Source organism: Schistocerca gregaria, chromosome 2 (assembly GCF_023897955.1).
Source record: "Schistocerca gregaria isolate iqSchGreg1 chromosome 2, iqSchGreg1.2, whole genome shotgun sequence".
Lineage (NCBI taxonomy): Eukaryota > Metazoa > Arthropoda > Insecta > Orthoptera > Acrididae > Schistocerca > Schistocerca gregaria.
Window position 1 is genome coordinate 489,220,142 of NC_064921.1, and position 25,575 is coordinate 489,245,716.

General features: G+C 35.0%; 1 protein-coding gene across 1 annotated transcript; it reads right to left on the minus strand.

The window, feature by feature from the left end:
- Window positions 1–1,876: 1,876 nt before the first annotated feature.
- LOC126327631 (esterase FE4-like) lies at window positions 1,877–25,575 on the minus strand. The gene is made up of 11 exons (XM_049995903.1): window positions 25,446–25,575; window positions 25,005–25,148; window positions 20,813–20,947; window positions 19,902–20,052; window positions 15,749–15,934; window positions 14,348–14,547; window positions 12,189–12,354; window positions 6,894–7,075; window positions 3,824–3,956; window positions 3,574–3,694; window positions 1,877–2,367 (listed from the first exon to the last, which is right to left on the minus strand). The coding sequence occupies exons 1-11, from the start codon at window positions 25,512–25,514 to the stop codon at window positions 2,214–2,216; spliced, it is 1,641 nt and encodes a 546-aa protein (XP_049851860.1). The 5' UTR covers window positions 25,515–25,575; the 3' UTR covers window positions 1,877–2,213.

Sequence of the window (25,575 nt, forward strand, 5' to 3'; positions counted from 1 at the left end):
AATAGCAGTCTAAGAGTATTTACATATACTAGTAGCAAAGTTCACAGTAGGAACTAAATTAATTGATAGTGTTACTGAGTGCAATAATTGTTTACTGACAGAGCTTTCCAATAAATCCACATTAAAATCTCCAGCAACCACTATTTCCTTGTTTTTTGCTATGAGGTGGGACACCAGAGTTTCCAGAGTTTTTATGAAAAGGTTAAACTTTCATGAAGGAGATCTGTATATACCTACTACTATAAAGGACTTATTATGAAATACTACTTCTATTGCACAATCTTCTAAGTGCTGCTCGGAGCAAAATTTATTAATATCAATAGGGTAAAACTGTTGATTAGATATTCTGAAATATTTATAGAATGATGAGTTCTCATTTTCCAGTGAGAAACTCTCCTTCAGTCTCGATTTTTTTTAATTTTTCCACACACAATTTCTTTTTGTTCTCTGTTCCTGTTCAGCATCATGAAGTGCAACAGCAATCATTGCACGCTGCTTTAAACTAAGTTTGAGCATTTTATGACAACCAACCATGAACTACAAAATAGCAAACATGGTGAGTATATTTGAACTAGCTGTAACATCATGACGTTCTTTTGATGTTGGTGTGACTTGTTGTGTGAGTGCTCAGAATTTCCTTTGACTGTCAACACTTAAAAACGTTATGGTTATCTGACAACCTCCTGCAGGCCACTAGGTGGCAGCTCCAGACTGGAAGCTGAGGCACTGAGGTGGGTGGCAATTATGAATCCACCATAAGGGTTAATGAACTGGGAAGTAAGGTTATTAAGACATTCAAAAAGATCTTTTCCATGTGTGTTGTATCTACTTCAAATGATATTCTTATACCTCTGTCCTGTTGAATAGATATTGCAGTTAAATAATGAAAAGATTAGTATTTTACAATGATTGTTGAGGTTTTAAACAATATTCATAATTAAATTTAGCAGATTCACAAAACATTCTCATACACATACACAGCTCTCTGATCCTGACTTTCAGCATTGATCGGCACTGCAGTCTGACTTGAATTGTGTAAACTGGACTGAAGAAGAGGAACAGTGGTGAAAAGACTCAAGGAATGTTTGGAGGAGATGCCTTGGAAAAGCAAAAGCAATAAAATGAACTAAGAATGTGTCATCACTTTGGTTATGCCATGCACTGAAATGGAGGAGTGGGTTCATATAAGAGACAGATCAAAGAAAGGAGATTGTGGAGATAATACTCTGAGCATAGATTAATTAAGGGAAAGGGGGATGGGAGGAGTATAGGAGCAGGTACAAGTATAGATGTGGGACAAAGCTAGTGGAGATTTAACCAGGAGAGTTGTAAGTTTGGAAGGGAAGTGATTAAGGCTATGACAAATGTGAATAGATATGTTATCACTGAGACAAGACAATGAAGGATCTCTTAATGAATGTGTTTTAAGATCATTGGTGATTAAGAACCATTCCTCCAAATGCTTTATATATTTGTCACTCAAAGGAGAAGGAGTTGCAGATAGGGATATAATCAGTCAAATGTATAAGGACTGAGTTTGTGGATCTGAAGTGTATAGATTGTTGGGAGAGATAGTGTTAATTGGCAGATAGGTAACTGTAGCAGTGTCATGTGTATGTGTTGAGATATCAGTCTGTTATTTCAAAGGATGATATGATCCTTAAGCATCTGGTTGATGACTCTGTTTATCATATTGCTAACTCGCATTGGTGTTAAAGAACTTACAGTGTAACCATAGTGATATCATTCTTAGATAGTGATAATATTTTATTGACAACAAGATTAAAATCATGTGCAATGAGCCACAAAACCAATACAAGTAAGAAGTGGTGGCTTTTATTGTATCTTAGAACCTAGTTGGAATACACAAACGTAAGAAATTGGCAATGAGTAAACCGGCTAATAGGAGTAAAGGCTGATTGAGACACCTCAAAAATACTGACTTCATTTCAACACAGAAATATTCCATTATATTTGTAGGTCAATATCAAAACAGATTGCCTACTTAATTACCCCCCTTACATCACAAAGTAAATAAAATATTTATAGATTTAAGATGATGGAAATAGCAAAGGCACAATAATTCCAATATTTATTGTGCATCATTTCTTTATTTATTCTCTATTGCTCTTACATACTTTGTTTTCATTAATAGTTCTTGTAACAAAATGTTCAACACATACAAATAACTTCCATGCTTTACTGTGCCTAGTCTATGGCATAACACTGTGCCAAAAATCCATGCGATCCTTGTTAGGTGATGTACCAGGTTGAATTGTGCAGCCAACTTCTAGATAATTAGCATTGTCTGGCTTATATGCATTCCAGTCTACAGTAACTTTTCCACCAGTGTAGGGAGAAGGGTCACTGAAAGGAGATAATTCGAAATTATAGACACTCTAGAAAATCTAATTACTTCTTAATATATTAATGCAGCTTGCCTACCACAGAATGAAAATAATGTAGAACATTAAATTTTGCAACACTGATGTGGAAATTTTTAGAAATCCTGCATTCCCTTAAAAAAAGTGTACATTGGACTGAGACATTGGGACATCCATCTCACCTATTTTATTCAATCTCATCTTAGAGAAGATTGATAGGAGATTTATTAAAACTAATAAACAAGGGATTCAACTGCAAGGGCTGGTCATTACTAGGTTTTCCTATGGAGGTGTTGTTGCATTAATGAGTAGTACCTAAACAGAAGTAATCAGATTTACAAAACTGCTGAGAAAACAGGGTTATATGTTACCAGAAAGGACAGAATATCTTGTTATGAGTAAGAAAATCAGAAGTGATGCATGTTTGGATGTTGATGAATACACTTTCAAGGCAGAAGAGTGCCTCAATTACTTAAAATGTGGTATAAGTAACAGCAATAGAACATATTCCCACCAAACAATGCTTATAAACACCTAAATTTTATCAATATCTTAGAGAGAAACACACTTAGTACTAACTTAAAAATTCACTTACATCAATTGCATGCTATAGAAGTATCATGGTACAGATGTGAAATGTTAACACTAAGAAACAAAGATGAAGAGGAACTGTTAATATTGGACTTGTATGTGATGAAAACAGAAAAAGAATTACAAGACCTGTACAAACACAGTAACATCATTGTAGTGCTAAAGAAGAGAAGACTGAACCAGCCTGCCATGTAGCAACAATGATCAGGAACAGACTTCCTGGAATAGTTTTCTGCAGGACAGTTGACAGAATGAAAGGAAGTGGAAGATGCAGAATTACATAATGACAGAATATGTGGGAGAATATGACTGTGACAAATATCAACATTAAATGGGCAAACATTGTGCTCATTTAGAAATGGAAGAGATTTCTACATCAAGTATCTTCACAAAAAGGCTCTTGCCACTCAATGATGCTGACAATGATGATCCCTCTGAAAAAAGTTACCTAATTAATATTAACTAGTAGGATCCTCACAATTCTTTACAGATGATTCTAGTCTATTAGACACCTATATGACAAAAACAAATGTTCTCAATCATAACTGGATCATCAGAACATCTGAAGCAATAGACGGAATAGAATGACTTTCTTTACCTGTATTTGATAAAATTTGTCCACATCTGTAGCAGCTGCACTGCAGTTAGATATCCTGGTGAACATGTTTCAAGAGATTCATAATACCACATGTATCTCCTGTCATCTCCATGGCTAGCTCCTGTGAAAGTTAGATGGCATAATTAGTGATTGTTTTATGGAAGTAGAATTACAGATAACTTACTACTACTAAATTGAAAAAGAATGAATTGATGGTTGATCATTATATATATGAATGTAAAACAATTACCTGGGAAATCAGGGAATGTATTGAGTGGTCCATTGAATGAAAACTGATAATAGTAAACAGGTTCTGAAGAATCTCTACTCATGTTCCTCACAGTGGTGTCTATTCCTTCCACAATAAGGAGGTCTGATATCATCTGTAAAAAATTTAAACTTTATGTACCATTATTTGTTGAAGTGAACATAATGAGTCAATGATTGTAGTAATCAAGACAGTGTCATTTTAGAAGCTACAACATGCATTTATACAATTTGTTGTAAGCTGTTAGTTGAGATTAACCTAATAGGCCAAGATTGTGATTATGTGGAAGAAATACACTTAATAAAAGTTCATCCTGAAAACAGTTTCCTTTCTGTAATTCACTGAAAAACATTCAAATGTTTTTGTGAATGTTTTTGTATTATTTCACTCATGGATATTGCGGTCTGTAATGGATTTTGACAGAATAAATTTGATGTCTCATATATACGATCTCAGAACTGTAACAAACGTATTCTAGTATTAAAAATAAGTCATTACTATTCATGTGTCTTCTTGACTGTTCATAGTATTGTGTTTAGTTGTATACAGTACAAGAACTCTCAAAATAATATATATAAAGCAACACAAAGTAAAACCGAGTGAGGTGGCGCTGGGGTTAGCACACTCGACTCCCATTCAGGAGGACGATGTTTCATTTCCACGTCCGGACGTCTTGATTTAGGTTTTCCGTGATTTTTCTAAATCGCTCCAGGGAGATGCCAGGATGGTTCCTTTGAAAGGGCCAACTTCCTTCCCCATCCTTCCCTAATCCAATGAGATCAAATACCTCGCTGTTTAGTCTCTTAACCCAACCCAACAAAGTAAAACAAAAGCTTTGGTTACACTACTGTTTTGTTAGAATATGATCACATTCAGAATGGATATTATCATGTAGGATATGCCTACAAATAGCGGTCTTGTTTCAGACACTTTTACTCAGGTAGATCAGCCACTTATTAATCAATCAGAAAAAAAACACCCCTCTCATTACCCAGCTGTACAGCAGACTGAAAAAAATTATCTGATATCTCTGCCAGAAATCAAAATAATTGCCACCCTGCACTCAGAATCATTGCCATCCATTCCAAAGTGATACTTTGAATCTCATCAAATGATGAAGTAGCCTAGCTCTACAGATGCTTCCAAAATCTTCGCTCCTGTCCTCATGAATGCATTTCAGTAATGTCGTGGTATATTTCATCAGATGCAGATTCATCTGTGAAATGATCTGCTCTTCTCTCACACCTAATTTCAGCTTCAGTTATACACTAGCTAACAGTGGAAACATAACTGGGATGAAATAATTGTTTGTTAACTATATAGACTACATGATAATGAAAACAATAGTGAAAAATGTGAATTAGCTCTCATTTCCAAGTTAAAAGGGGTGCATTTAACTATATTTTATTAAAATCTGTTGTCAATCCTTCCCAAATGATCTTTAAACTTACTAATGGTAGATAGACTGATGAAGTTTAGGAAATGATAGCTGTGTGTGTTTTGTCACTATTTTCAGCCCAGTCTAGTAGCAATAAGGGGCAGGGGAGATTGAAGATTGGAGTATGTTTCATTTGAGCATAGTTTCAGTCTGTTACAAGCTGTTTTCTGTTTCTGTGCTGGGAGAGCATGTTGCTGAAGTGTAATTAGTGTAAGTGCTCATTGTAATTCCTGTGACTCAGTATGCCTAAGAAATGCATAAACAATGCTGACAATTTTTGCTACATTTGCAGACAGGCTACATTGAAGGCCAATAATGCCATGGATTAGGAAGGCATTCAGAGTGTGCTTTGGCTGTGAAATCAGGGACCAGGACAAGACCTAGACTCGTCATGTAGGAGCGTGAGTCAAATGAAAACCTCAAGTTTGTTATAACAAATCGAAATTTCAAGCTGTTATAAGTTGGTAAGCATGCTGAAAACAGTGTGCAGAATGGCCTGTAGGTGGCAGCATAATGCAGATGCACACATACCATCGCAGTATCAGTATGAAGATGGCTGCCCCACTTGCGATTTGCACCAGGTAAGAACAGCATTCTGTTATGTAGTTTTTGTGTAGTGAAGGTATCAAACCTAATGAAATTCCTCAACGAATGAAGGTTCAGTATGGTGATATGTGTTTGTCACAGCAGCAAGTCTACGTATGGAGTTCACAAATGGTGTGACTTCAGTGGAAGGATGAGCATTTAAGTACCATCCTTACAGGTGATGAAAAGTTTGCTTGGAATGTCCTTGTTCAAGTGCAACAAACTTTCTAGGAAATAAGAGGGCAGAAAGCAGTAAGGATATTGTTGCAAACCTTCTGCATTAATGCAATAGATTGGGGTGCAACATGTTCTTAAATTTATATTTTCTAGATTATCACTAGGACTTCTTCCCTGACAGCTGTGGTACTGTAACCAATCAGCATTGAGAATGCTTCTATCAACAAATCTCAGACATGGAAATGAGATAGCAGGGAATGTGGAGTGAATCATTGTTAGCCAATTACTGGTGAACACTAATTAGGAAATTACTAACAGAAATCTCAAAACATCTTACAAAGCAGTTGTGCATTCAGTGACCTTCCTCTGAGGAAGTTCATACAGGGTGTATTGTAAACATCCAAAAAATAAAGATTTACTGTTTTCATGACATTTACAGAAAGAAGTACAATTTTGCTGGCTAGAGTTGTCTGTACATACACGCCCTCCATGAATAAGTGAGAGGAAAAATTTTCAGTGAAAATATTAAGCACTGAATTGCAAAACACACAGTTGTACTAATATTTTTATTGAAGACAACCAATTTTGGTACAACATTAGACCATCTTTGTGTGTGGTGCAACAGAAGCAAGCATGTGCAGGAGAAAACAAGAAACAAGTGGTGCAGGATATTTGAATACAGTTTGATGTTGGACCAAAATCATTTGTCTTCAGTAAAAAAAGCAAAACAGCTGTGAATTTCACAATTCAGTTCCTAATCTACCTAGAACCTGTTTAGTACCTACTTCTCAGTAGGGTAATGAAAGGAAAGTTTCATCTCCTTAAACCCAAATTTTAAAGATTGGCTCTAACCGTTGCAGTTGAGTCATTCATTGCTGGAGTGATCTCATTGTCTCCATAGTAAAACTGTCGGACCTCTTCTGCTACTTTTAGCTGTTGTTCTTCACTTGAGAAACGAAGTTCGTCAGCAACGTAGAGATCAAAGTTGTCATTCAAATTCTTTGCTCCTTCTTCAGTTGCAAACAGCCCATCAGCTGGAAGTAAAAATTTAGTTTGTGTAGCCACTGAATATATTAGCAGATATCATTACTCTGAATATGACATTTTATGTATAATGTTTCATTTCTGTACAAGACTTCAGTCTAAAAAGAAAATAACATTCCTCTCTTGTTTTGAAGATAATTTGTTGGCTTTTTTAAGTGTGTGAGAATGTTCCTACTTGGAGCAGGCAGAAGTATCAATGACAAGGGCAGGAGGCAGTGCTAAGGTTATACAGTGAATGGTCTGAATGAAACAGTACTATTAGAAAAATAATTTACTTGAGACAGGTTGTAACTGTTAGCTGCATGATATATATATAAAGAGACTTCCACATGGGAAAAATATATTAAAAACAAAGATTCCATGACTTACCAAGCAGGAAAGTGCTGGTAGACAGGCACAATAAATAAAACACACACACAGAATTTCTAGCTTTCGCAACCGACGGTTGCTTCTTCATGAAAGAGAGAAGGAGAGGGAAAGACGAAAGGATGTGGGTTTTAAGGGAGAGGGTAAGGAGTCATTCCAATCCCGGGAGCGGAAAGACTTACCTCAGGGGGAAAAAAGGACAGGTGTACACTCGCACACACACACATATCCATCCGCACATACACAGACACATGCAGACATTTGTAAAAGCAAAGAGTTCGGGCAGAGATCTCTGCCCGAACTCTTTGCCTTACCACTGTCTGCTTGTGTCTGTGTATGTGCGGATGGATATGTGTGTGTGCGCGTGAGTGTACACCTGTCCTTTTTTCCCCCCTAACGTAAGTCTTTCCACTCCCGGGATTGGAATGACTCCTTACCCTCTCCCTTAAAACCCACATCCTTTCGTCTTTCCTCCTCCTTTCCTCTTTCCCGAAGAAGCAACTGTTGGTTGCGAAAGCTAGAAATTCTGTGTGTGTGTGTGTGTGTGTGTGTGTGTGTGTGTGTGTGTGTGTGTGTGTGTGTGTGTGCGCATAAAAGTTTGCTGTCAGTGATACATTAAATAAAATGCAAGTGGCACCACTGTCAAATAAGGACACCTTTGACTAAACATTATACTATACTCAAATAATGATAAGTTACGATTCATAATATATTTTGGTCATTACAAAACTGTGAAAGTATAGCCACTACTCTACACAAAAAATTGTTTTGTCTGTTAATAATTTGTAAAATTTGGTTCTCTGTCGTTGATCTACTAAATTGGACAGAAACTTTTTCTGAAATTTTTGTTTTAAACATGTTTTGTCTCTTGCTGCATCCTTCTAAAGTTACTTATTACAGTCCTTTAACAGTTAGAAGTTACTGCATCAAACAGATACAGTGTTGGTGTGGTAGCTCATTTTTATGATCAAAAATTCTTTTATTTGTTCTCACACATACTGTGTTGCCTATTTTCTCTGTCCACCGGCTCATTTGCTACACGTGACAGTGGACATCTTCATCATTTTTTATTGCAGTTGTATTTTTTAGAACAATTCCTCTTTCCTTTACTATTATATTTCCTGCTTTTAAGCATAGTGAATCAAAACATGAACAGATTATCTTCTGTTATAAAAAGTTCATGCCAGTTACATTAACTGCTTTTATATCTAGATCTTCTTCCATATTTACATCCGTACTCTGCATAAAGCTGTCAAGATCACGGCAGAGAATACCTTACAGCAATGGTAACACCTTGTGTATGTTGTAACATATTATCAACTGTTATTTTTAACATTTTGTTGTATTTTACCATTTACATTTCTCGTTATATTTTTTATTTAATTTTGTGAATGCATCCTACTCTAAGTCATCATCGGACATACAGATCATGTATTACTAGTTAAATTTTTTCATCTCTTCTGAGGTCTCATTCACTCACAATAATATTGATATTATTGGGTATTACCTAAATTTTTGGAGGGGGTGGACAACAATAGAGAATTACCAAAAGCACGACACACTACCTTGCCTAATACATTGTAGGCAACTGTTGGCGTTTAAAACAGCTTCCAGTCATCTCAGAATGGATAAATACTGGTCCCATGTAGTTTTCAAGGGAATTGTATACCAATTTTCCTGCAAAAGAGTGGATAGTGATCACCCAACCTTCCCTCAAAAGCAGCCACAAAAGTCTAAATAATACTGAGATCTGTTGACTGTAGTGCCTGGGGGAGACCTGAAGTCACTTCATCCTTGAATCACAAAACTGGTCCTGGATGGTGCATGCTGTGTGAATAGGGGCCCTGCCACCTTAAAACACAGCATAACCATTGGGGAACAAGCATTGAACCATGAGATGGAGCTGATCTGTAAAACTGCTGATGTAATCTGTGACTGTGTTACAGAGTGATCACAGGGTACAAGAAATAGTACAATATGGCCACCCAAATCATCATCACACTGTCATCTTGTTTCACTCTTGGGACATAAACATGGCCACAAGTTGAAAACAATGAGAAACAAGACTCATCTGACCAAGTGATATTCTTCCATTGCTCCATATTCCATTTTTTATGTCTTTGGCACCACATTTTCCTATGACTGTCATCAGTAATGAGTGGTTTTCACATTACATTTCACCCTCATATTGCTGCTTTTGGAGGTCTCTTCATTTTGTTTTAGTGCTAACAGTGTTTGCAAGTGCAACATTCAGTTCTGTTGTAGCTTTTAGAGTCCTTGTCCTCTTATTTCTTCATCACAGTCCTGTTCAGTGACTGAGTGTCACATTCACTCAATACACATATTCATCCACATCGTGAATTAGCAGATGTTTTTCTGCTTTTCGTATGTGTGGTATAATTCTTCAAAATGGTGTCTCTTGTAACACCAAATGCTTCTGTTACTTTGGTTACTATGAAGAACACTATTCTGATCATCAATGATACTTGCAACATATCGAGGACACTGCACAGCTCACATCTGTGGTCAAATACAGCAGTGCAACCTGTGGGTTTGGCTAACACTTTTATTTATGTTGGGGCATGCATTTTATTTGGTGTTATCATATTTCTGTCCATCCCCTGTAATTGTAATCCCTGACATGATCACATGGTAATGACTACCTCTGGACTGATGACTGCTAAAATATTGAGGCATATGACAATGTTCTCCTCCTGTAGTACAAGACACGTGTACATAAACACAAGCGCAATACATAGACAAATTGTTTCTATCTCTTGGCACTTTTGTCTGGAGTCAGTGGCACTGGGGCCTAGAGACAATGGCAATATGTATGTGAATTTTGCTTGTGTAAATAGTCATATCTCAGTAATGTCCCAAATCTTTCAGCTCCTGCTGCAGGTAGCATTTGTTCTTCCCCATTTATTATCCCTGTCACTGTGAAAGCTATCTATCAGAAGGCACAAGCCAATAGCATAATATTGAAAAGAAAGTCATAATGATTCTCTTTCTGTGAGATTATTTGTCAGTCAGAGTGATAGATCTAACTAGTCATCAAAGAAAGTTATATCAGTCAAATATGGGATACTCAAATGTAAGTACAAATGTGTCCCAGAAAGGATCAATCAACTCCAGTGGAAGATGCTACAAGGAAAACATACAGCATCTTACTGTGGTTTATTGTTAAAGTTTCAAGCACATACATTCCTATAAAAATCTACAAATATATTGCATTCTTTGTTGTACATCTTATGAAAAGACCACTAAGAAAAACTTAGAGAGATCTGAACCCACACAGAGTCTTACTGGCAGTCATTTTTCCTGCAACCTGTTCACAACGGAGCAGTTAAGGGGTAAAGTAACAGTAGACAAAAAGTACCCTGCATCCCACACAGCAAACTGACATACAGAGTGTAAATGTTAGATATGATTAATGTCAAATTAGAAATTATGCTTTATAATTGAGAGTTGAGGAACACTTTACAACTAAATATCACACAGAACAAAGTATTTAACAGGGAACAAAGTATATAAAAGTTATTCCATTGCATACTTTACACTTTTATCTTCTACTGACTGATATGTTAACAAGTACATCACTTGTGAAAAGCATTTGACTGCCTCATCAACAAAAAGAATCATAATTTTTCCCTTCTCTGAGATACTGTTGAAAAATTTTGCTCTTTTCTTTTGTAAGCACAAATTTAATTCTCATCCAGTATGCTGATCACTGACTCAATCAAGTTCCAAGAAAATGTTCAAAATAATATGAAAGAAAAGTTTTGGATGTTTGAATGTGTACTATTTAGTCATAAGCAGTCAATGCTTAAGTAATTTTGTTCATTTTGTTTAACTTTGTGTCTTTTTTTTTAAGTAAACTGTTTGTAGCATTCACAAATTGTCACTTCGCTCTTAACAACCAACTACTACCAGTACCCCTAGTGAACAAATACATGTATTGGATAAGACAGTGAATAAAATACCACTAGCAATAGCCAAATCAGTTGTAACTGACAAATGACCATTGGAATTGACGTAAGTAATTGTTATTTCATTATTATCACAAGTGCTCATAATGTTCAAGAAAGATTTTGGTAAACAGCTTATGTTGTGGTTTTCTGGAGTTAATTCATGTCTCAATTGAATCAAATAATCATATTCTTATAGAAAAAGTTATCAGCAGGAATAAATCACCTATTCATGAAGGATATATTTATTTCAATTATATATGAGCTACACAAAAATAAGTTTTCAATTTGATGAATTAGAAACTATGTATTTGCACTATTTTGGGGAATTTATAGATGGCCAATGCTTGAAAAGCTAAGACAGCAATGATTTTGCTTCATTACAGAATAAAATGAGATAGTGGAATGTAACTATTTACTGTTGCTTAAAGATAGAGCATGAAAAGTTTCATTTCATTGTATACAAAATATAAGTAACAACTTTATTGCATTCGTCATGGTTAAAAAAATTTACATAGTCATAACTGATCTGGTGATCATCATACTGTCAACTAAAACATCCATCTACCACTGAATGAAGTTATTTTCTTACTATACTCAGTATAAACTTAATATTGTGGTAATGGTACCATTGTGCACCTTTCACTCGAAACTACTCTTAAAAAATACATTGCTAGTTCATTTTATCCATATTTTTGAAGCAGGTGTTATCTTGAGTGTTAAATCTGCTCATTCTATGAATAAATATATGTATAATCTATATTCATACCTTGTGTCCTAACAAGCAATTCATAGCTTGTTACACCTGTTAAGTATGGCACATGCGTATAGCGGTTTTCTGATATTAGTTTAGCTGGATGCTCAGTCAGGAATGCACCTTCATTTTCTGGTTCCACATGTGGAGCCCAAACACAGATAAGGGCATTTTTACGGTCCTGGAATGAAGGGAAATCTTACTTATTTGTTTAAGTCAAACAATGGAAAATCCAGCATAGAATTTTTGTTGTACCTATTTGTGACTCAACATCATTGCTTATTTGTTTATTATCTACTCCTGCACATTATGCTAGAAGTACATTTGCTGAACTTAAATCTCTATGCCCTCACTCATTCAAATCATCTGTACACAAATATTAATGTGAACTTACATATATTCATGTCACTAAATGACTTTGTGCTCAAAGGGGACTTGTTCAGCATTTTGTTGCACATCTCATATAAATGCCTGAGACAGAGGTGTGTCCAAATGGAGATAACATGAAGTCTTCTTTCCTAACACTATCATGTAACAATTGAGGGAAACATAATTCTTAGGGGCTTACTTTTTTATCAGTGATGTTTTACTTTATTAAAATGCAGAATTTTATTAAAAAAAAAATGTTGTGGTGCGTTGGTATGTAGGGACAGAATCTGTAACTGAGAGGTCATCTGTATTGCAATGCTGATGAGCAGGCTTCAACCCTCGTGGTTTGAGAGATTTTTCCATTGGTGGCAGCACTGGAACAGTTCCATACAGTCTTATGAGACTCACTAAGGAGCTGCTTGAATGAGTAATACAACCAAAAGTATCTGCAACCCTGGCAGAAGCTGAGAAAGTGTTGCATGTTTCCATTCCCTTCCCTACTGCATCTAAATGGCACCGTATGTCAAAATGCCGATATTGTGGATAGTCACCTCTGCACATTTCTCTGGGCATGGCCACAGAATTTTTGGAATATATTTTAAGAACTAAGATATCAGTTCTCATCTGCTCATTTTGATCTTTTAACAAACTTGCCAAAACATTAGAAAATATTTATGATTGGTGTATTTTCCATACACTGTAAGTTCAGTCCAGTAAATCTACTGCTATGCAATCTTTTTCAGTTCCATAAAAGAGCACTGGGAATGTTCCTATGAACAACTGGTTCTTTCATCCTACATTTCTTGGCTTGCTATTTCTTCATCTACAAACACTCTCACAATATGTAGTACAGGCAGAAAACTAATCTTTTTTTTAAAAAAAAAGAATCTCCTTCTCTAATATATGTTGTGATCTAGTTTTAGTTACATTCACAAAGAAAAATTTGAGTACTCAAAATTAAAAGAAAAATTGCAAATCTGGTCATGAGAACTGTAATGAACTTCACATCATTATAATTTCATTTAAAAGTAATTTTTCTGCCTTTCATTGTGTGACACTTCTCCATTAAAAACAATTAAGCTGTAGCAACTAAACACAAAAATTCATAACCTATGTTTTCTTTTGTAACTGAACATTTGCTGGGAATTCAGGAAGTATATATGTTATACAGTATTCACAATGATTACAGGACAGTGTGGAAGAGGTAAAGTGGAAGTAAGGTGTAAGCCAGTGTCAACATGTCAGAAGCTAGTCAGAGGATCCATCATAAATGAATTAAGATGTTCATGGCGTGATCGAATCATCTTGTGTAAAGTGAGTAGTAGTGACAGAATAAGTTAAGGAGAACCTCTAGTGACATTTCTAATGTAACTTTCAGTTTTAAAAATAAAGTAAGGTGAATCATTATTTGGTTCTCCTATTAAATAAGATAATATTCTTTAATAAAGTATCCTGCAAATATACTGGCTGAAGATCTTTTAAAAATTATTCTCTGTCATTTGATTCAGTATGTTTTGGACCATAGTTTCTCACAAAATAGAGAATATCTCTCTCTCTCTCTCTCTCTCTCTCTCTCTCTCTCTCTCTCTCTCTCTCTCTCTCTCTGTAGATCTTTTTAACAGTGTCTGGATGGACAAATACATGGAAAATAAACACAGACTGTGCTAATTCAGACTACTCTTAAACAAGGTGTGTTTAAATCCTTTGACAGTTAAATATATTGTACGTTGTTCAGATTAGTATCATAAATCTGTTAACTTCTGTATATTAAATCTCGCAACACTTGGCAAATCTGGAATCGTTACCTTTGGATCCAGAGCTGGCCCCCTTGCTTTGACAAATTCCTTTGCATCAACAGACATCAAAAACTCCATAAGTTCTGAAGTGGTCTCTCCAATAAATCCCAAATATGATGCATAACGGAATGTTCTGTCAGTAGCATTTGTAGTAAATGCCCAAGGACTAAGTGCAGATCCACTCTGTGCTATAGCTCGTTTGAAAAGACCTGTGAGCATACAAAAATTGTTTATTCAACACAAAGAAAGGAGAAAATAAGTACATTATGTCAACTTAAGATCTTTGCTTTACATGAAATTATGTTTTTGACTTTGTTAATTTCTGTCATAATGATTTGCTCCTGCAATGTTCAATATTTTTACTAACATGACACTGGTCATTTATGCATTTTACTCAAATTCCTAATATTTACTTTATTTTGTTTTTACATCTCTCATTATCATATGTTAATGGGATTGACTGCCATTTATTTGTTTCTGAAAAATGCTGTAAATGTCTTCTACCTTCCCATGAGTAAAAAAGTATACAGCAGAGAAAAAATATAACAGAGAAGTTTATACTAACAGGAGTTACAAAACAAGTTTATGTGTAAAAACAATTTATTATTACTAATTTTGACACATGGTGAAGGGGTATGGCGTTTCCATCTGAAAATTGTTCGAAATTATAATATAACACAGTGAATAATATCTTCTTGGAAATACCAATATTTTAGTGGTGATTGAGATTTCTGTGGCTGATAAAATTCCTTTTAAATACGTTTGTTTTTCAGTACAATCTCATACAAATTCAACTGGAAATTAATGATTTTTGTAATCACTTTGCATTCTTATGTTTCCGTTTGGGAGTTTTTTTGCCCTTTGAAAATATTGAAGTGGAAAGCAATCACAAAATCTCCAATTTGCTAGTGCTAAGAGAAGCAAAAACCATAGAGGGAGGCATTGTCATGGGTGAGTTTAACAATGAACATCACTATGGAAAAATATCATAAGTGGACATTATGTTCATCTTCTCCTATGAATTAAGATTCAGATTTCAGACAGGATGGTTGCATTTCTTGGCCCATGTCTATTGGACTTATGTTGATGTAGCATCACTTCTCAACACATTTAGAATGGAAATATTTTATACCTTTTTAAGTAAGAATTGAATCTTATTTATTTTTAACTCCCAGAATACTTCAGACTATTTTCTGCCAAAGCATTGGATAAATTAGTTTTCTCACTTTCTCATGAAGTGGGGCTGTAATTGCAATGAGTAACATACCATAAGCTTTTTTGCAGTTTAAGAAATGATGGTATTATTGATGTGCATGTCATAAATTATCTGTTTGGTTCACTCAGTATGCTGCTCCACAATTTATTACATTATATTATATGATTTTCTAATCTTAGATTTTATTGCTATACCTTTTGATAATGGTGACAGCAAGTGATAATGTACTGCAGATCCTCCTGAACTCTGACCAGAAATAGTAACTTCATCTGGATTACCACCAAATGCTTTAATGTTTTGCTTTATCCACTTCAGTGCAAGGACCTGATCTTTCATTCCAAGGTTTCCAGGAAGAAGAGAGTCACCTGTGCTCATGAACCCTGTAATCAGCAAAAATTCTTTCAGCATGGAACAGAAGATATGTCTTTTGAAAACAAAAATTCCTTTGGAGATACTCTATTGTATGTAGTTTGTAACAGACAAAAAATTGCAATTTGAATACACATAAAGTTTAAATTAACTGCAAAAGTAAGAAATGATTAAGCTGTATGAATGCACAAATTTTATTAGTTTAAAGTTGTTGATATTGGGAAGGAAAATTCTCTGATGTGCTGTATTTTCCTTTTCTAGTTTGTAAAGATAGAGAGTAAGAGGGGGTGGGGATGAGGAGTATGACGTTGTATTTTCTGAAAAAAGAAGGAAATGCACAACTTGAATATGGATGTATTGTTCTTCAAATACTTACATAAAACAGATGATTTTTAGCAACATAACGTAAATTGTTAGTATGTTCTAAAATGTGAATACTTTAATGATATTTAGGACGTACATGCTCCAAAAGTATTTTCACTGATCTATTGAGGTGTGTTCCTGATATGTGTGGTAACTTCTGTCCATTTGCAATAGGCAACAGATGAAGGAATAGTAGAACCAACACAAATTATCTTATTGAACAAAATGTTATTTGCAAATATCAGATACACAAGAACACAGAAGGTGAATTAGCCAGTGCATGAAAACAAGAGTGAAGTTAAGCCAGTATGTTGAGTTGTTTATGGTTAGCACATATGCAAGAGTGTGAACATACTCATCATGTTTGAATAAACATTTATGTCACTGACTCAACACACTGACTCTCTGATATGAAGTACTCCATCATGGACCAATAGTTTTTCTAACGATGATGGCATGCTGGAAATCTACATTACTCGTGAATCATCTACAATACAACCACTTTCCAATCATCATGAGATATGTAAATAGCTGCACAGCTGGTCATAACTGTGGGAAGGCTGTCCAACTAATGTAACTGCGGCTCTGAATGTGAGATGAAAGTGTTTACTATTCAAATATTGAATATCCTCTGTTGAAAGAACCGAGTGAGGCAATACAGTGGTAAGCACACTGGACTTGCATTTGGGAGGATGTCAGTTCAAATTTGTGTCTTGCCATCCAGATTTAAGTTTATTGTGATTTTTTTGTAAATCACTTAAAGCAAACACTGGGATTGTCCCTTTGAAAGAGCATGGCCAATTTTCTTTTGAATCCTTCCCTACTCTGAATTTGTACTCTCTCTGTAATGACCTTGTTGCTGATGGGAAAAATGAGGTGATGCATCAAAATATTGACAAGTAGAGTTTATAGCTGGAAATGCCATGATGTATCAAAATATTTATATATAGAGTTTATGGTTGCTTATCATTATTGTGAATGCAAAAGGGTTGTCACTGAGACAGCACAGATAATGTATCAGTGCACAAAGTACTTGAACTCAGATGAACCTGAGAGTTCTCCAGCACACAAATAAATAGTGGATATTTGTCAATCATGACCTATGAGAAATGATGATACATTATATATCAGCAAAAAGGACAACTGAAGAATGAAGTGCACATCTCTCCAGGAGGGTGCATGTGTGGAAATTATGTCTGCATGTCAATTTTCATATGAATGTTTTCTATTCTTCTGTCAGTAAGTTTTCTTCATTTAAAATTTTATCGGTATAAAAACAAGAGGTCAAAAAAGAATAAAAGTATGCAACAGAGAACTCAGGATTATCAACCAACAAAACACCAATATTTTAATATAACAATGAGGAAAGAAGATTCGACAGGAAAAAGCAAATATAGGGCACTAATGAGAAGTGTAATGTGTTTCTTAATGCACTAATACACCATTTTTATGCAGACTTCCTCAAGACTACTTTTTTTAAGGAAAAAAAGATCACAGTAGGCAATGGATTATGAATCAGGACTACAATAAAAGAACTCTGACAGATAGGTGATATGGAGAATTGTGAACAGCATCAGAAGATGTACAGACAGATAATAAGAGAACTTAAAGCCTCACTGAAAGAGAGACATAGCAAATTCATAACATAAAAGTGGTATGGCATGGGCCATAATTGACACTAAAAGATGTGGGCAGAAGAGAACAATGTAAATAATACAAATTTTAAGAAGCAAATGAGAAGTGAAAAAAGCATAGTTACAGATGGAATGGAAATTGCTAATGTACACAACAATTTTATAGAAGCTGTAAGAATTTAAAGGGGAAAAGAAGTCACCAAAGATCAAAGAAGTCTAGAATCTCCTTTGTATATAGTAAACTGGTCACTTAGAGATGGAGTAATTCTAGAAAAAGTAACAATAACGTATAAGAAAGCTGACTGTGAATAACTGCAGACTGGTGTCTTCAACCACTTTTTACTCATAAACAAAAGAGATGCTCAATGCATGCGATGTTCCCAGAGGTATTCTGATTCCAGCACAACATGGTTCTCATAAAGGGAAATATACAGCAACCACTATCTCAAGCCTAACGAAAACTGTTATACATGCATTAGACAACACAAACTCTGTATCTGCTATGTTTCTGGATTAGTCTAAATCTCTTGACACTGTCACATATACAGCACTAACTGATAAACTTGAAAGCTAAAAACATACATAGACATGCAGCACTATGTGTAAAACCGCATGTCAGTATCTGGAAAACAGAATTTGGATGCAGATCTGAATCTGGCATACTAAGTAAAATGCACCTCAAGAATTTCTACGAGGCTTACTTGACTTCAACCTTCTTATATAACTATTGATGTCCGTCAGAAAGTAAGAAAACTATTATATGCGGAGACATGACATTAGTGAATCTAGAAGAAACACTAGAAAGAAGCATGTTTATATCAACAAGTAACAAAGTGTAATGGCTCATATAGAATGTATTTATTATAAATCTAACAAAAAAGCAGTATTCATAGTGATTTTGTTTCTTGTAAGTAGCTACAAAAGGAATACAACATCATGTGAAAGAATGTTCATCGTGTTCACAATCAGAGACAAGAAAACTTATATAGATATATTCATCAATAAATCAAGACTTTAAGAAGGTACCTCTACCAAATTTTAAGGGATTACAGTTCACAATAAATTAAAATGGAGACAAGACATAGACAATGTCTGCTGTAATTAAACAGTGTGATATTTTTAATGAAGTAGCTTGCATGCTATGTTGACAAACAACTTCTATGAAAAGTGTACCATGGAGTGTTTGAACCATAATGACAAAATGGAATTACTGTTTTGGAAAACGCCAGCAGCCATAATAAAAAATTAATTTTTGTGTTGAAAAAGGCCATTAGGACTTTCATGTATAGAAAAACCAACAGATTCTTGCTAAATCGTCTTGCATAATCTGAAAATACCGACATTTTCATATGACATACAAACAACAGTAATTCCACTAGCCAAGGGAAATACATTGCTTGCTGAAGATGTAGATTATAGTTCATGTGACACAAGAAACAGAAACTAGTGTAAAAATGTATCACATAGAACTTGTAGCTGTTGATAAATATCCTTGATACTTAGCTATGAAACTGATGATGTATTTTCTTATGAGTCTACAGGACAGTACAAGTGAAAGCATGTTCCACAAACTTCTAAAGGATTGTTTAACAGGAAAAGATTTTTGTAGTCTAGAGGACTATATTTGTAAAGAATGAGTAATGCTATTGTTACTTCTAAGTGTGTAGTGTAATTGCTTGAATGTCTTGTAGTATGTAAACTGAAGACCCAAATATTAACTGAGAGAAAAAAACATGCAACACTGCTATCAATATTGCTAATTTTTAATCTTACACTAATTTGAAGGCTAAATATTTTTAAATACTGGGGTAAGTTGACTTGTCCTGAATTCCAAACAGACATTCTGTGCGTATTGTAAACAAACAGGACCAATTAAAAATCAATCAATGTTGTTGTAATATTATATTTAATAAGTGAATTATCATTTGCAAATAATTACTTTTAACAGTCAAGATTTTTCTTATATTGTCAATTTTCTTACCTAAAGCTCCAAGACGATACTGTATGGATACAACTACTATTCCATGATCAATATAATAATCTAAATAACGTTGCTGAGCATAGCCAGTTCTGAAGCAGCCAACATGTATTAGCACCAGTACTGGTCTTGGGATACTTGTATCAGATGGTAACTGCAATTTAATAACAATCACACATTATTAAATGTTTAGGCTCTGTACTTCTATTCTTAGTATCCATCTATATCAGAGTTGTGAATGAAGAACAATCAGAAGAAAGAAAATTAAAATCCAGTGTATAACTGTAAGGTTAGTGTTTATCTTTAGTATACTACTTTGCACTGACACAAGCTTTACTTCAGCAAATTATAAAAACCGTTGAATTTATTATGGTAGTAGTGCTTTTCTTTTAGTTTTTATGCATTTCATCATTTGTATCCTACAATATTATAGGTTTTGTAGACACATATGAAATATGTATGTGAAATGGTTTACAAATTAAGATCATACTTGCCGAGATGCTACGTATTTTAGTGAAGGGTAGTAAAACATGAAAAGTATGTGATTTCTGTTTTGTCTGGTAGATGAAATGCCACTATTTTGAAAAAGGATTTTTCACTTAGTAAATTACTGACTGTGAAGCAGCATTTAGGTGTGAGATACAGTTAATGTGCTAATGAACTAGTAACTATATAAAACTTCAGAGAAAGAAAGAACAACAGAAGAAAATTGGATGTATCTCTCTTTCTGTGCACTCTCTTATGTACCATAATATTAAGTACATAAATATTGTGTTTCTGAATTTACTTCATCTGTTAGTTCATTTCTATATTTAAAGATTTGCAACATTTGGATCAGTCCATTAGAAAAAAAAATGCTCTATTTCTGAAGTTGACAGTAACTACATCTATTAGAAAATCTCTTGTGAAATTACCTCTGGGCTAAAGACATTCAGGTAGAGACAGTCTTCATCTCCCTTTATGTTTCCTAAACCATCCATCTGTATGCATCGGTTTGGTGTTTCGAGAGCATCTTTTTCTTCTGTCCAAGAAGACACAGGTACTGGTGGCTGCAAATCATGATAAATTTACAATCACATTTTATGCAACTACTACTTGTGCAGTTCTTCTAAAACCTTACTATTATTTAGCTACCACAGGTCTAAAGCCTTATTATTATTTAGTTACCACACCTGATATACAAGTGTTTCATTCACATAAAATGATGTGGTAGTGAATTTTTAAGGAATAAAATTGTTTTATTATCATGTATAAGTGGACACATGTCAATACAGAAATACATCAAAATGAAATTTCAATTGAGAAAATAGTAAAATTATGAAGAGACAGGCAAACCTTCAGGAGGCAAAATTGTTGAACTGCCAATGGGCACACTTAGAAGATGAAAATCAGTTCATACCTTTTGAAATAATCACGACCTTTGCAAGGGAGGAAAGAGGGACAGGCTGGGGAAGGTTAGAAGGGGTTACAAGAACTCATACTCCAGGATGAGAGGAAACCATGTTAGGAGGTTGAGGGGAAGCTAGGAAGTTTCTCATTTCGTTGAAGAACAAATAAGCTAGGTTCCTTAATAGGTATGCAGAGAAGCAAACTTTTTGACAACAATCTTACCAATAACAGTCTCACTCTGTACTATTTATTGATGACAAGAGTGTTGTACTATCGCTTTCAAAAACATTAGGGTAGACCTTGGTGAACAAATCAATGCTTGGGTGTTGAAATCATACTCAGAATACCCTTTTCTATCTATAATCATTGGTAATGGTTATTCCTGTTAGATAGACATTTATTAATAACTTTTAGATGAACACATTTTAACAACAAGTGCCGTAATATACATTATTGAGGTCAGGTATACTTTGTTTGCATTTGATATACCAGACAAGTTTTAGGGAATTTTTGCTAAGCATTGCAGTATTGATGGAGAAATAACCTCTCATTTGCTGTGTATACAGTGATACCAAATATGTGCAGCGAAAGCCAACTTCAGTTACAAAAATGTACAAAGAGATGTGTTGTCGTAAGCTGCACAGCTACTTTACATTGTAATCAAGTATCTATTAATTCAGTCAGAAAAACAAAGAAAAAAATGGGTGCAGAAGGAGCATAGGGTCTGACAAGAACATTGTAGAGATTGGGGGGGGGGGGGGCATTCCCATTGCAAGACTTGATCTACGCAACCTCCTACCACCACTTACACCTTCCCAGTAACTGGCAAAATTTGTACTATCAGTGAGAGAGCCACCTGAGAGATGACACACTATCACCAAGTTAGGATGAATGGTCATAGGCAGAGGGCGTATACTGGCAGCACAACATATCCTGTTTCAGAGCACGCTCTACTACAAGACAGTTGTGATATAGGAGCCTGTTTCACCACATGCACCATTTGAATTCTTCCCCCAGAGACCACTTTCTCAGACATCTACAGGTGGGAACTAGTGCCACAACATATCATTGGTTCTTGCCACCCTCCTGGATTTAATTAATGCTAGTTTTTTAAATCTTAGCATTTCCTTGCAGTAACTGCTGCTTTCTTCACTGTATTTTAACTTTCTACATCATTCATTTTCTTACCTTTCTATTTTTCATCATCCACTTACACATCTGTTACATACAATGCATTTAGGTTTCCAGTTTGCACTGTGCTGTAGCAGTAATTAGTAAAACCGATCAGTTTGGATTCGGTAGAAATGTTGGAACACGTGAGGCAATACTGACCTTATGACTTATCTTAGAAAATAGATTAAGGAAAGGCAAACCTACGTTTCTCACACTTGTAGACTTAGAGAAAGCTTTTGAAAATGTTGACTGGAATACTCTCTTCCAAATTCTAAAGGTGGCAGGGGTAAAATACAGGGAGCGAAAGACTATTTACAATTTGTACAGAAGCCAGATGGTAGTTATAAGAATCGAGGGACATGAAAGGGAAGCAGTGGTTGGGAAGGGAGTGAGACTGGGTTGTAGCCTCTCCCCAATGTTATTCAATCTGTATATTGAGCAAGCAGTAAAGGAAACAGAAGAAAAATTCGGAGTAGGTATTAAAATCTATGGAGGAGGAAAAAAAAACTTTGAGGTTCGCCAATGACATTGTAATTCTGTCAGAGACAGAAAAGGATTTGGAAGAGCAGTTGAACAGAATGGACAGTGTCTTGAAAGGAAGATATATGATGAACATCAACAAAAGCAAAACGAGGGTAATGGAATGTAGTTGAATTAAGTCGGGTGATGCTGAGGGAATTAGATTAGGAAATGAGACACTTAAAGTAGTAAAAGAGTTTGCTATTTGGGGAGCAAAATAACTGATGATGGTCGAAGTAGAGAGGATATAAAATGTAGACTGGCAATGGCAAGGAAAGCGTTTCTGAAGAAGAGAAATTTGTTAACATCGAGTATAGATTTAAGTGTCAGGAAGTCATTTCTGAAAGTATTTGTATGGAGTGTAGCCATGTATGGAAGTGAAACATAGACAATAAATAGTTCGGACAGGAGGAGAATAGAAGCTTTCAAAATGTGGTGCTACAGAAGATTGCTGAAGATTAGATGGGTAGATCACATAACTTATGAGGAGGTATTGAATAGAATTGGGGAGAAGAGGAGTTTGTGGCACAACTTGACGAGAAGAAGGGACCGGTTGGTAGGACACATTCTGAGGCATCAAGGGAGGGTAAAAATCGTAGAGGAGACCAAGAGATGAATACACTAAGCAGATTCAGAAGGATGTAGGTTGCAGTAGGTACTGGGAGATGAAGAAACTTGACAGGATAGGGTAGCATGGAGAGCTGCATCAAACCAGTCTCAGGACTGAAGACCACAACAACAACAAGAACATTATCAAACCAGTTTCATCTACAAATATTATTGCTTCGGCTGCATCATCTGAGGTGTGAAAATCATTTATATAGACAGGAAACAATATGGGCCCTAGGATGCTGCCTTATGGTACTCCTATTTCTACATTTTTTGCCTCTGATACTGACTTTATTTTGTGATTGGAGTAAGTTGATGTCAGTCCTACAACCTGTGTTCTGTTTTTTAGGTATGATTCAAACCATTTTTTTTTCTATCTCATGTATACCCAATGCTTCCAATTTTTCTAAAAGGGTATCCTGGTTCAAAGTGTCAAAAGCTTTGGACAGGTCTAAATTTACTCCTACTAAACTATAATCTTTTTTCTAGATTTTTGATTATTTGTTCAGGGTAGCACATTACTGCTGTTTCGGTATTTTTACGTTCTTGGAAGTCATGCTGATTTCTGTTAAGTAAATTATGGTCAATTACATATTTGTTGATTGGGTGCTTCATCCGTTTTTCCAATATTTTTGAAAATGCTGGGAGCAGAGATATTGGACGATAGTTTTCTACCTTATAGTTGTCGCCATTTTTAAATAATGGCTTTGCTTTTGAAATTTTCCGCCTTTCTGGAAAAGCTCCTTCACTGAATGATAAATTGGCTGTGTGTGCAAAGGGTTTTGCGATTTGAGGTGCATTCCTTATCATGATTGACACAGGCACCTCATCTATGCCAGCCGACATTATGGGTTTCAAGCTTTATATCACTTTCAACACTTCACCCTCATTTGTTGGCTCTACTCTCATCCTACAAGCTGTTTTTGGATATTCAGGTTTTTCTTCATTTGTAAATGTAAAGCTTAATGAAGTTGTTGCATTTATGAAATAATTGTTAACATAATTTGGCAAATCTTGTTTATTAATATTGACAATTTTTAATTTTTTGAGGCTAATGTCCTGGTTTTCACAACTGTTCCCCATTTCAGTCTTCACAATACCCCATATGGCTTTTGATTTGTTTTCAGACTGTCTTATAAAACTATCATTACTCACATACACATTCACATAAGCACAGCTCACACACATTATGTTATAAGAAACTTATATTTGGGTATTCTGTTATAACATAGTTATTTGAGAATACATTAAACTAACACATCAAACACATTTGAAAAGAAAAAATAAAGAATATTAGCAAACTGACATTTATTTAACTTACTTCTTGCAAAAAAACTGTAACCTCCCATAATAGTACTGTCGTTACATTATACGCACATAAAATATTAAAATATTTTAAAGAATATTTCTGCTCACCTGAAACCGTAATGATCCAACTGGTGGTTCAGCATATGGAATTCCTTTGAAGGTATATACAGGGTTGCCAGTTGTGGTATTAAGTTGACGACCTCTTATGGGACCCAGAGGTGTGTCGACTGTTACGTATATTCGTGGTGCACCCTACGAAAAAAATTGAAGTCAAGTTTATTAGGATAGGAGATACACATTGCAAATATTTAATCCAAAGAAGTTACTATTGTTTTAAAACTGTATTAACTTTCTTGTGAAGTTATTTTCGAAAAGCAGATAAAAACTAATGACAAAGGAATACACATAGTCATTACTAAAGTACTACCAAATTACTGAAGATAAGCACAAAATTACTGGTTGTATAAAAGTGCTGATATATTTCAGTTGTTATAAAACTGAATGTTGCTATCTCAAAACATAGGATATATTAGCTAATTGCTTTATTACCTCATTTTGCTTCACTAAACCATATATGAAAAGAGCAAAGGCAAGATATGCAATTTTTATGTGAGGCATTGCTGTCTGTGAGAAAATGTCAAAGCACAGACTTACTAGGCAGAGGGGTGTACCCCTCAAG

Coding starts and splice junctions, on each gene's coding strand:
- LOC126327631 (XM_049995903.1), bottom strand. CDS start 25,514: ATGCCTCACATAAAAATTGCATATCTTGCCTTTGCTCTTTTCATATAT. Junction 25,149..25,445: donor GTTTAGTGAAGCAAAATGAG/GTAATAAAGCAA, acceptor TTTTTTTCGTAG/GGTGCACCACGAATATACGT. Junction 3,695..3,823: donor TACATTCCCTGATTTCCCAG/GTAATTGTTTTA, acceptor TAACTTTCACAG/GAGCTAGCCATGGAGATGAC.